Source organism: Epinephelus moara, chromosome 1 (genome assembly GCF_006386435.1).
Source record: "Epinephelus moara isolate mb chromosome 1, YSFRI_EMoa_1.0, whole genome shotgun sequence".
Lineage (NCBI taxonomy): Eukaryota > Metazoa > Chordata > Actinopteri > Perciformes > Serranidae > Epinephelus > Epinephelus moara.
In genome coordinates this window covers 49,169,703-49,182,230 of record NC_065506.1, presented here as the reverse complement: position 1 = coordinate 49,182,230, position 12,528 = coordinate 49,169,703, and the positions used below count along the sequence as shown (strand labels likewise).

At 43.2% G+C, this 12,528-nt stretch overlaps 1 protein-coding gene across 3 annotated transcripts in view; it reads right to left on the bottom strand.

Moving 5' to 3' along the window:
- LOC126383691 (multiple epidermal growth factor-like domains protein 11) overlaps positions 1 to 12,528 on the bottom strand; it is a 214,304-nt gene that overhangs the window by 111,304 nt on the left and 90,472 nt on the right. For all 3 annotated transcript variants that reach the window (XM_050035486.1, XM_050034701.1, XM_050036278.1), the window contains exon 6: positions 10,584 to 10,676. In XM_050035486.1, the coding sequence (XP_049891443.1) occupies positions 10,584 to 10,676 (93 nt within the window). The remainder of the gene's footprint in view (positions 1 to 10,583; positions 10,677 to 12,528) is intronic.

The following is a 12,528-nucleotide window of genomic DNA, read 5'->3' as shown; positions in this document are numbered from 1 at the left end:
TATTTTATTTATTTGTTTATTTTCTATTGTCGTCTCCCCCCTTCAGTGCCTATGATGATAATGTTGTTGTTGATTATTACTACTTTTTATTATTATTATTACTATCATTACTATTATTGTTATGTATGTCGTTGCTACCATTTTTATCCACTGTTCATTAGTTAAAATACACGCACGCACCCACAGTCACTAATTGTTGTTTCGTCATGTCGTATGTCTCTTTATGTATGTATGTAGCCTTTTTTACGTGTCCTTACATGAATCTTGTATTGTTTCACAATAAAAAAAAAAGAAAAAAAGAAAAATAAAACAACAGGGGCAGATGGTATGTGTCATTGTCTCTGTCAAGCAGCTGTCCATCAGTCTCTCACTCTACAGCAGGAAACAGCACTTCAAAATGAAAGCTCTGTGCTGGCAATTCACTTTAATATGAAGTGTGTTTTTTACCAACTTGACATGTTTGCCAGTCACTTGTGGTCCATTCAGAATGGACCTGCGTCCCACTTTTGGACCCCGACCCACCAGTTGGGAACCGCTGATCGTGTTACCGATTTCTGTGAGACATTAAGTTTTAAGAGATAGTCAGTTTTCCAAAATCTATTTTTTGGCACTTTGAGCACCACAAATCGAGTGCCATCTAGTTCCATTATACTGGAGAGAAGGCAGACATCTGTACGGCTGATGTCTCCAACACTCTGCAGCTCACACTGAAACTACCTGGATTATAAAGAGAGCTACAGGTAAAAGGAGAAAACTGAGCAGACGACAGCAGATAAAAGGAGAAGCTCGCTGGGTAAAGTGTGCCACAAACACTCAGGTGTAGCTGTTTTCCATCTTTGCTATTTTTAAAGATGATGTGCAGGTCTGAGAACAGTAACAGCAGACTGGTCACACATTCGGCTGAAATGAGATTCTGTGCTGCTCAAGTATTAAAATCTGTCTGTACGTGCTCATTAGAAAAGTTTTCTCTTTGTCTGATTGTCAAAGTTCAGCCATTACAAGAAACACCGACAACAAAAATGTTATTTCTCAGAAGCTTCATCAGTAAAAAGACGTGCTAATGTAATGTGCTGTGGCATCGTCCGTTTCCATGACAACAAATGGAGGCCAGTGCCGATATATTCATCACTTATGGCCGAGTGAAACACGGACAGATCGAGAGTGAGTCTTTACAAAGAGGTCTGATTGTTGCATTCAGTCAGGGGTTTCTGTGCACTTTGCCTGACTCCTCCCGACCCCGGGGGAGAGAGACGGAGAGCTGAGGTGAGTTACCCAGAAACCCTTGTGTTCAGGGGTCATTTCCTGTAGTTGTTTGAGATTAAACTGTCACCTCCATCAGGACACAACAGAGTCCTTTTATAAAAGACGGCACAGGCTGTCTGGGTGCAGCCGCAGTTGAAAACGTATTAATGATGCGAGCACTTTAAATTAAAAGCACCTGCTCCTGTGAACATATATCTGTCTGTGACTCTTCCTGTACGTTCTTTTATGAGTCTTTAATTGTCTGTCGTGATATAAAGTGCTTTGTTTGTGAATCCCTCTGCTGTTGGGATCATATGGACTGCTGCTGCTGATGAGTGACTGCGCTCATATAAAGTGTGTGTGAGTCTGAAATGAAACTATGCATTAGCAAACGCCCGGGGCGTTTGAGATGAGATGCATAGAGTCATAATCTATCTTTACAGCATCAACACTCACACAGCCCCAAGGCTTCAAAGATGGCTGCAAATGTTTGGAGTCTGACTGCTGCTGCATGTTAGTCAGATCCTGGAAACAATAAGTTTAAAGACTTTGGAGTCCGGTGTGACTTCAGTTTTGGGCATCTTCGTGAATTTGGCCACAAAGAAGCTGTTTACACTGACATATGTCCTTATAAAGACAGTAACATGTTAACAAACCATTTCTTATTTACACATCCAGCAGAAAAACTTTAGTATTCATTTGGAGTCATTTTTGGCAACCTGACAAATCTAAGTCCAATATTCTCTCTCTTTTAGCTCTGTTTTGGTCTCCACCAACCTGTGAGGGAAATATCTGGATCTTAATTAGCTTAATATTCCACTGTGTTCACCAGCTGGTCTCAAACTGCATCTGCAGAGCTGCAACTAATGATTGTTTTCATTATACATTCATCAAATAATGTTTTCCTTGATTCATCAAATAAAATTTAGTCGATAAAATATCAGCATATACCGATAAACGTTGATCATAGTCTAACCCCCAATTTCAACATACTCCGTCTGCGCCGCGCTACGCAGCGCCGTGGATCTAGAGCGACCAACGGCGCGTACCCTCGCCTACTGGATGCGTTTCTGGAGCACTGCGCAGCATAGTGGAGCTGCAAGCTCACACATGGAAACTGCGAAATCCCACGCTAAAAAAGTATTCACTCCCAAAACTCCTGCAATTTCACACCAGGTCTTCTCCTTTCCTTTCCCTCCTTTGTATCCTTGTAGAAAGGATGTGTGGTGTCATACAAAATACTATGGTTTTCCACTTCAACTATGAGTTGTCCCTCCATTGTGACATTAGAAAGTGTCACATTTATCTTGCAAGTGTACTCTTCTTCAACGTTTGCTTTACTTCCTGGATTTTTCCCACATGGAAATTCTGACCAATCAAGAGCAGCTTTCTCACACAAGGCATTTGATCTGGTCCTCTTGTAAATGCTGCCGTGAGAACACATTCCCTCGAGGCGTTCTTGAGACATCGTGTTGAGAGGGATGGGACGGACGTTCAGAAGGATGGACAACCTAAAAACATAATGCCTCCGGACATGACTATCACCGGCGCAGAGGCAAATAAATGTCAGACTGTTGGGTTCTGCAGACAGGTCTAGTATCAACATTCTGTCCAGCAGAGAAAAAAAATCAAGTGCTCAACAAGATAATGATATAAATTAAAACTGTCGAGTACTGCGTGTCCATGTGGAGACTTTCCTTCTCAGATCTAAAGCTGATTTTAAAACTTGCACATAAACAAGATTTCCAAACATCCTTTACGCTCCGCATCAGTCACACACCTGGATCCAGCTGTTTGGTATTTGATGTTTCTTTTACATAATTAGTTGTCAGTAAAAAAAAGACGACGAAGGCAAACACCAACATAAGTAAACTTTAACAACTCTGTCAACTCTGTAACTGATAAATATCTGACGGCGCTGGAGTAATCACTGTTGATCAAATTAATGCCGATGTAGCGACTCGCTTTGCCCGACAGTTCCTTTAAAGAACCTTTACCATCTTTAAACTGCTTCTGTGCAAGTTCTCTCCCTTCATCGTCTCCTTCTTGCTCTTGATAATCTCTCTCATCATAATCACCATCTTTACATGATAATTTCCGTCATAATTTGTCCTTATCTGGCACTTTTTTCTTCTAATCCCCCCCCCTTACTTTGAGGCCTCTCCCTGCGTCTCCTCTTTTGTCTTCTTCGTCTCATCCTCCCCTTCCTCTCGTTGCTTCACCCCACTTCTGTCCGAGCTATTTATGTTCCCTGGCAGAGAAACAAAGTTCTTCAACTGGCCTGGAGTTTGGAGAGAGAAGGCGGCTGAGGCTCACACGCTGCTTCACCAGCTAATCTGGTTAGTGACAGTCGGAGACGACACAGAGGACAATCCTGTGGCCTTCTCTCCTTCTTTCCTGCAGTGTCTTCTCTCAGAGAGTCCACGCAAAGTTTACTTGTTACAAACTGTTTGTGTTCTGCGTCACGTGTCTGATCTGAACCCTGAGTTTTAAAACGCACACAGTATGATCATGTAAAAACAGATTTAATGATTCTTTACGTGGAGCCCTGGTTCCTAGAGAGTACATCTATACAACACTAAATGTTTCTGCTGATTGCACTGTGCAGAAAATGTAACCGCTGCCTCCATTATGCTTTCTGACAACATTACTTCCACTCCAGTGTCCACTGTCATTTATTCTGCTGCCGAACAGATGATCAGGTGCTTTTCATGGATCCTCATATTCCATAATGATCAGAATAAAAATGCTTCATGTTACAACCTCAGTCAGAAGAGACCGGACCGATCCGGCCCGATCTGAGGGAATCTGGGGTTGAGAGGAGTGGTGTAAACCTTTAGACTCTTTCACACATGCACTACAAAGTGAAAATGATCAAGCCACCACTCAGAGGAGCTGTATGAGAGAACACAATGTCATTAACCATAAGGTTACCCTGCCAGCTTCCTCGTACAAAGTCCATGTGATGTCCAAGTAGCTCATGTGTGAACGGAGCAGGTACAGTAACTGTCCTGATAATTCACAGCCAACAAGAGGGTGTGATGATGTTTCTACCATGAGGCTCACGTGAAACTGAAAGAAAACAAATATCCAAAGGTGAAGAAGATTCTGGAGCTTCTGTTGTTCGGGGCCGAGGCTGAAATCGTCAGACAATTCAAGGGAACGGCAGGAGACTGAGATGTTTATGACCAAATGACAAACTGGCTACAGGACCGCAGTGTAATCCAAGTCATATCCTGCCTCCTGCACGCACCATCCCTCACCTGAACCAAACAGAGTATTTCCAGTAGCTGACAACGCTGCTGACAATCTCCTGTTGTGTGCTACAGTGTCGGGCAGTTACAGTAATAATATTTATTTTTCCAGTAATGTGTAGTGAATCTAATTACTGATAACATTTGGGTAATGACATCACAGTTACTCCAAAACCAAACAACTCCTTACATCGTTACCTTTGTCATCATGTCACTGCTGACTTGAAACACAACATCACATCAGCCGACTCATTTTCGTAATCGTCGTGCTGCGCAGGCTCGTCACAAAGCAGAGGGCTAGTTATGAAGTGGGAAATGTTTAACAGCTGGAAATATTCCCATTACTTTGATTTTGTCAGGAGGAAAGATGACAGGAACTCTGCTGCTGCAGGTCGTCGGACTAAAACTCTTTCCAACCTGAAAAACACGTCCTCAAACCTCCGGTTTGAAACACCAGGAAGTACACCCCACCAAAGGTGAGCCCTCCTCGGCTGCAGACGTTGGCTGTCGCCCTGCACTGGCTAAACAACCCAAACTGGATTTTACTTGCACACCTGGCTTTTATGTTGTCTTCACACCAGGCACAAATAAAACAATTTGTGATAGTGAATTACATGTAAAGATGCGATTTGTCAATGTGAAGACGCGATTTCTGTTGAAAAATCTGAACTGGAGGGACCAATTCGCACCACAATAACCAATCAGCATTAAGATCCACCAGGGACATGGACGCCGAGGACGTAGCAGTGGAAGTTTATTAATCAGAGAAATGGAGAAGAGGCTGATTGTGTCGGTCTGTGGCTTCCTCCAACTGTATGACACCACGTCCTACTTTTATAGAAACAAGAATAAAAGGGAGCTCAGACTGACAGACTGAGAGACAGTGTCTGAGAAAGCCCCGCCTCTCGCAAAAAACTGCATTTTTTGGGCACTCGTGTACATGTGATTGCACGCGCGCACGACGCGAGTCAACACAAAATATTCTAGTGTACAAACTCGTGAGTAATGCAACGCAAAACTTTGCATCATGTTGGTGTGAACACAGCATCAAAGGGAACGAGAGATGACGCTCTGATTGGTTGAATACATGATGTGCTCAAACACTGAATACAACCTCTCTGCTGCTTGAGCCTCACTTTGCACCCAGATTATGCATCGTTTAACCAGCAGGTGGACACACAATAAATGCGCTTTAGAACACTAGCTCCTTAGTTTTATTTAATCTAGTTGTATTTCTCTTTTGTTTCTGTCTTCAGGGTATTTTATTCTTATGAATCCCTTTCTTACAGACAGGGCTGAATAACTCTTATCACAGCTCTCTCCTCGGCTTCTCTCTGTGAACGGCTGCTAAACTCGTTCCATCAGGACAGTTTGTAAAATCTACTTAACCCATCTGAATTAGAGGAGCAGGTGCCGTCCACCAATCAGGATCCAGTGTTTCCTCTGGTCTGCCTGTGACACATTAAGCCTTTAAATTCATTCAGTACCTGCCACTGTAGCTCCACCACGCTTATTTGCAAAGCATCATGAAGAACGCCGCACTCATCCTCAGCTGCACGACATCATAAAACAAAACAATAAAAAAGCAAAACAATGTGAGGGCCGTTCAATCTGTCACTGACCGCAGGATTCATTTCCTCCGACCAATCAGAGGAGAGCGTGCGTAATATAAAACACACTCTGTGTACGAATCGGCTCAATATCCCCACGGGAGGGACGACTCCGTCTCACTGCGCCGCATCTTTACAGCAAATTACATTCTTCCACAGGTAATGAGCAAATGACACGTTGTGTTGAGAGGAGGCAGAGTCTTCACGCTGTCATCTGCAAAAATATGTTCTTTAATTTATTTTCCAGGCGTCAGGTCGTACAGCAGCACTGTCTGCAGGCCGAGGTGTGAGGCTGCCGCACGCTGAGCTCTGCTTTATCACTAAAATAAATAAGAGGAGGATGATGAACAGATGGGTCCAAGAACAAAGACAGACAGACAGACAGACAGACAGACAGACAGACAGACAGACAACTGCAGCAGGGAAGTTGAAGTCAAAGCCAAACTTCCAGAGAAGTTGATCAGCACACTTCATCCTCCTCTTCCTCTCAGCCTAAGTGCTGGTAGATTTACCTAACCCCTGTGTTGGCCTGGCCTCAGTCCCTCGGCCCCCGGGCAGCAATAAAAACTGGTAAACAAAGGGGAGGCGGGAGGACGCCAATAACAAAGTGGGACTAAAGGGGCTGTGTGACTCATTAAGTGTCAATAGGCCCCCAAATCCCTCCGACCACACACACACACACACTGAGGGTTTATAGTGAACTGGACTGGCTCAGAGGGCAGGACGAGAGAGTGAAGCAGCGGAACCAAACGATGGAAATGAGATTGATATTGAGATGCAATAGCTTCATTTCCAGTTTAAAGGTGCAATCAGCACAGTTTTACTCTTCCATACATCACAGAGCTGAATGACCTGAATGAGCTGCTGATCACAAACCATGACTCAGAGATCATCTCTGTTTCTGCTGCTCTCAAAACTTTCTGGCCTCAAAATAAATCTGATCCTCTCTCCTACACTTCAGCCTGCACATCATCTCAGGAATATGTCAGAAATTCCATGCTCTCTATTCCAGTCAGATCCAGGGACACTCGTCCGTGCCTTCATCATCAGCAGACTCCAGAACTCCTCCTAACATTCATTTCACTGATCCTCCATCACAGCTAAATGCAGCTGCCGCTTTCTTGACTAAGACAAAACAAATGTGATCCTATAAACTGCAACAGTTTGTCCAAACGACGCCACTGCTGGATTAAAAAGAGACAAGCAACAGTAACTTCTGCAGCTCTGATGTAGACCAATTTGGAGTGGACGTCACAGTGAGGTCACAGCAGCTGCACGTTCATCGTTGTGGCAGAAAAACAACAGACACCAGAGAGAAACAGTTGAGATACCCAGAATAAAACTGTATAGTTGTGCTGTTGAATGTAAGAATGCAGAATATAATCAAAAAAAGGTCACAGAGGACGCCGTTTGAAACTAAACCAAGACCTTTATGGTGGCTAGAATTTGATGTAAATGAAAAATCTACATAATATTCACATACGTAATTCATAGAGCTCTACATAACATGTTGCCCTACATTTCCATCCACCAGGTGGCAGCAGGATGTACTTGTTCTAAAATGCATTAAACAATAAAAAGACGTTCATTTGTTTGAATTATTTATATCTTACATAGCTTCGTTTTACGTCCTTGTCACTGGCTCCACAGCACAGGAAGGAGGTAATAAGCAGACAGCGTTAGCTAGCTAGCGCGCTAGCAAGTTGCACTTCCACATTAAATGATATTATATGAAGACATCTCCACAAGCATTAACCAAGGACAAAATCCATGCCTGACAAACGTGTTTTAACAGTTCTTATGATGATGAATTATCTTTCACCAAGTCAATAATTCAGTTCATCTAACCCTGACACACACACTCCTCCACTGAGCACTGAGCAGCAGCAATTACCCTAAATATCAAGATTATAATTAACTGGAAACAAAACTTTTTTTTCTACACGTAGATCATAAACTCATGGATATAAAAATGGCTCATTGCAAACGATTGATAAATATAAACAAAATACATCATCGCTGTTTAAGCATACAATAATGGTCTATACCTCAAAGTTCACTTTAATTTCTACCGCAGCACAGAGCTTGTTCCTTCACAACACCTACGTTATCAGCTTATCGTACGATATGGACATGACCTGCTGACCTTGATGTTGTCTGATGTCTTTACATTTTTGTTTACAAAAGAATGTCACTAAAATTTTGCCAACATGATGCTAGAACAACCAGCAGGGTTTTCCTGACTGTTATAAGACCTGGACGCAGTGGTTCTCCCTTTTATTTCTCTCCAATCATTTGCACAAATCAGAATTAAAATAAAACAACACTTCAAAGCCGACGCAGCGTAGCTCACCGGTAGCCTGCAGCTACACTTTCAGAGAGGAAGAGGTACAGTCCGAATAATCGTTAGCTTGCTTTCTCCTGGAAACGAACCAGAAAGTCTGAAAAAGTTTGTAGATCTACCTTCCAATAACTTCGTCCTAAATCCACCAGCAAAGCACCTGACTCCCAGGCCGTCCATCCACGGGAGCCGACTGCAGCACACCGACCACTTTCTGGAGGTAACTGCAGTGTTACTGGAGCATCGCTAAGCTCGCTGTTAGTCCCAACAGACGTCACATGGTTTTGTTTTTGTTGGCTACATTTTCTAACAAGTCTCAAACTGAGTATTTTTGGGTTCCTCCTGCTGTGCTGTACTTTTACATATACTTGTTGTAAATATTAACAGGTGAAAATTTGTTATTTTTTTCGTATTTCAATGTCTGAATATTCGTCGTATATTGTCCGACAAAAGCAGTTACCTTACCGGCCAACGCAGACCTCAGTCGAAACTAAAGCTGCAACAACAACATGTAAAATACAAATAATAATGTTAAATATTTTGACAGCAGCCATGTGGGGCCGTGTAACCACTCAAACTGCAAGATAGCCAATCAAAATTTTGGTCAAACCAGAACCGATCATTCAACAGACAAATTAGTCTTAGTTTATCAAACAGATTCCACTGATCACAGGATTTCCTTTAAACTCATAAAACTCAAACCAAAATCTGATGATATTCAGTGTTTGTGCTCCTCCGTCGTGGAGCAGCCTGGCTGCTGATTTGAGGTGTGCACCGCCGTTATCATCTTTTATCTGAGAATAAATACAGGAGGGCTCTGTGTGTCTGCATCTATATTAAAACCTATTTTCCTCCCCTCTTGTCACTCTTTGGAGGAACTACAAATTGCTTATGTATGAGGCTACGCTCTAAAAATAAACCTGAACTTAAACGACTTGAACGACCAGCGTAGCATTTCACTCTGAAGCCAAACAAGCATATCATGATGTCCTTCCAGCTCATTTAACATTTCTGTTTTTTTATCTGCAGGAATTAGCGTGCAGATTGACCTCTGCTGTGAGAATGTGCTCCTCTCTTTATCACCACATAAGGTGAACTTCAGATGACTCGGTGTCCCTTTGAAATGCCAATCTCTGATCATTACGCTGCGCCCCCGTCACAGGTCTGATGTCTGTACATCAGTGTGTGACTGCTACAGAGTGTGAAACAAGAAACCAAAGATCCTCACATCAGCTCCTGCACACCTCTGTCTTTTGATTAACTTACGGCTGCAGACTGAACACGTACTCTTAATCATCTCTGTGATCCTAATGTGAGTCCCTGTCCTCAGCTGTCATCAGTGTGAACCAATCAAAAAAGTGATTTTACTAATAGGAAAACAGTTATGGCCAAAATGTTTTTGTTTTGTGCGGTCACAGAAACATCTGGGCACTAAAAATCTAATCAGTTCATTCATGAGTTGAAGTAATTGTTTGTGCCAAATTCTAAAAGAATCCCCTCAAGGTGTTCTCGAGATATCACATTCACAAGAATGAGACTGATAAAAGGTCACAGTGACCTTTGACCTCTACGGCCAAACCTAATGAGTTCATTCTAAAATCCAAGTGAACATTTGTGCCAAATTTGAAGAAAAACACACACACACACACACACACACACACACACACACACACACACACACACACACACAAAAAACGTGTTTTGTGAGGTCCCAGTGACCTTTGACCTCCAAATTCTAATCAGTTCAGTTTAGTTGTCTTCAGTCCAAGTGGACGTATGTGCCAGATTTGAAGCAATTCCCTCAAGGCGTTTGTTGAGGTATCACCTTCACAAGAATGAGAGAGATGAGGACACAGTGACCTTGACCTTTGACCTATGTCCACCAAATGCTAATCACTTCATCCATGACTCAAAGTGGACATTTGTGCCACATTCAAAGTCCTCAAGGCATTCTTGAGATATCATGTTCATGAGACTGAGATGGACAGATGGCCAATCTGAAAACATAATGCCTTCGGCTATCGCCAGTGCAGAGGCATGAAAATGTCTGCAGAGGTCGAGAGGCCTCAGACTTTAATAACTGACCTCGTCTCAAACTGAGGAGAAAAACAAACAAAAAGAAAGATGTGAACTCACCGCTGGAGCAGTCCAGTCCTCCCCAGCCAGGCTCACACTGGCAGGTATCAGGAGAGACACACCGTCCGTGGGCGCACTCTTCAGTACACAACGCTGAGGAGGAAGACGAGGACACAAAGGTTGATATCAAACTTTACTTTAAATACGTCTGGCTCTGTCTCCTAAACTTTGATCAGCAACAAAGACCCTGCTGATCTCAGTTAACTGTTACTGTGGGAGCATCAACAGTGATCAGGTGTCATCGTCCCCTTCATGATGTGTACGTCTCTGTCATCTACAGCTGTCAAAAGCTGTCAGCTTCTCAAATACAGAAAAATGAGTCTGACTATTATTCAGAACCACAGCTGCTTATTAAAGTTTCTTTAAAAGACTCTTTTACATTTGAAACATTGTCAAAAAACACATCAAAACAGACGTTCTTTTAGTTTGATGCTAGTCTTGTGTAATCACACCTGTCTCCACAGCGCTGTGTCAAAGGTCCCGAATCTTTCTGCTATAAAGGAAAAAAACCCCTCTGGTTTGTTTTTATTTTTTAAACCAATCACAGTCTGCCTGGGCGGAGCTACGCTCAGGATGCAGCGACGGTGCTCTCGCAAAATAAGGTTGAGGGTGAACTTGTGTTGAGGTGCTGTCATCATACAGTCTGCAGACATCAAACTTGATATCGTACCCAAGTTGATTAGATCCATGTGGCACAGCTCTGCACAAGACCTGTGAGACTGATGAATCTCACAGTCTGTAGGAGGCTTCAGACACATTGATAAATGAGGTATAAAAAACATCAAAATCACAGATTACATTGAGAGAACAAAAAACAAAAAGCAGCGCCAGCGGCCGGGCTGACCTGTGCTGTAAAGTGTTGGGGTGCTGTCAGCCCTAGAGTGGTCTCCTTTGGTCTGAATCAGGGACTCATGTTGTTCCAAAGTTATATACCGTAAATTACCAAATAATAGCCGGGTTTCAAATAACCGCAGGGTCCCCTTAAACGCTGGGTGCAGGTGTATATTTTGATAAATAACCGCCGGTTCCAAATAAACGCCAGGTCTAATTTTTATATTTTTTTTAAAACAAAGAAGAAGACGTTGACCACTGACACTGCACGTTTTTCTTCTTCGCGCTTTTTTCAGGAAGGCTATTGTGCTTGCTTTCTGTCAATATCACATCAATGATTGCCATGGCTCCGGTGCAGCAAAAAAAAAATTAAAAAGTACGACGTGAAATTCAAACTTTCTGTCATAAAATATGCAGAGGAAAACTCGGGGGAAGCCGCCGCTAGACGTTTCTCTGTCGATCCCAAGAGAGTGGGAGATTGGCGAAAAAATAAAACTGAGCTTCAGCGTCTTTCCGAGGAGGACAGCGAAAGGGCCAGGCTGCCTGGTGGAGGTAGGAAGAAAGCTTCCGAGGAGCTTGAGATAAACATGCGGGAATGGGTTATCGGCAAACGGGCACGCCACGAGAGAGTGTCCCGTAAAATGATCCGGGCGATGGCGAAACAAATGTACGCCACCGTGAGTGACAGCAGAGATGAGGAGTTTGCCGCCAGTGCTGGATGGCTAAATCGTTTCCTCCGCCGCAACAACTTCAGTTGCAGAAGACGTACAACTATGGCCCAAAAGGATGCCAGAGAATTCACCGAGAAGCTGGTGAAGTTTGTGACATTTTCATCCCGGATGATTGAAACAAAGAAGATACTGGACAGAGACATCATAGCTATGGATGAAACTGCGGTGTGGTTTGACATGGTCGGGTCCACTACCGTGGAGACACGCGGGGCCCGCAGTGTCCCTTTGAAAACTACAGGCCACAAGAAGAGCCACTTGACTGTTGTTCTGGCAGCAAAAGCGGACGGGACCAAACTGAAACCTTTTGTGGTTTTCAAAGGAGGTGTCAGGGAAGTCAAGGCGATGCAAAGTATTGGTGGAGTGGTGATAGCATCCTCTAAAAA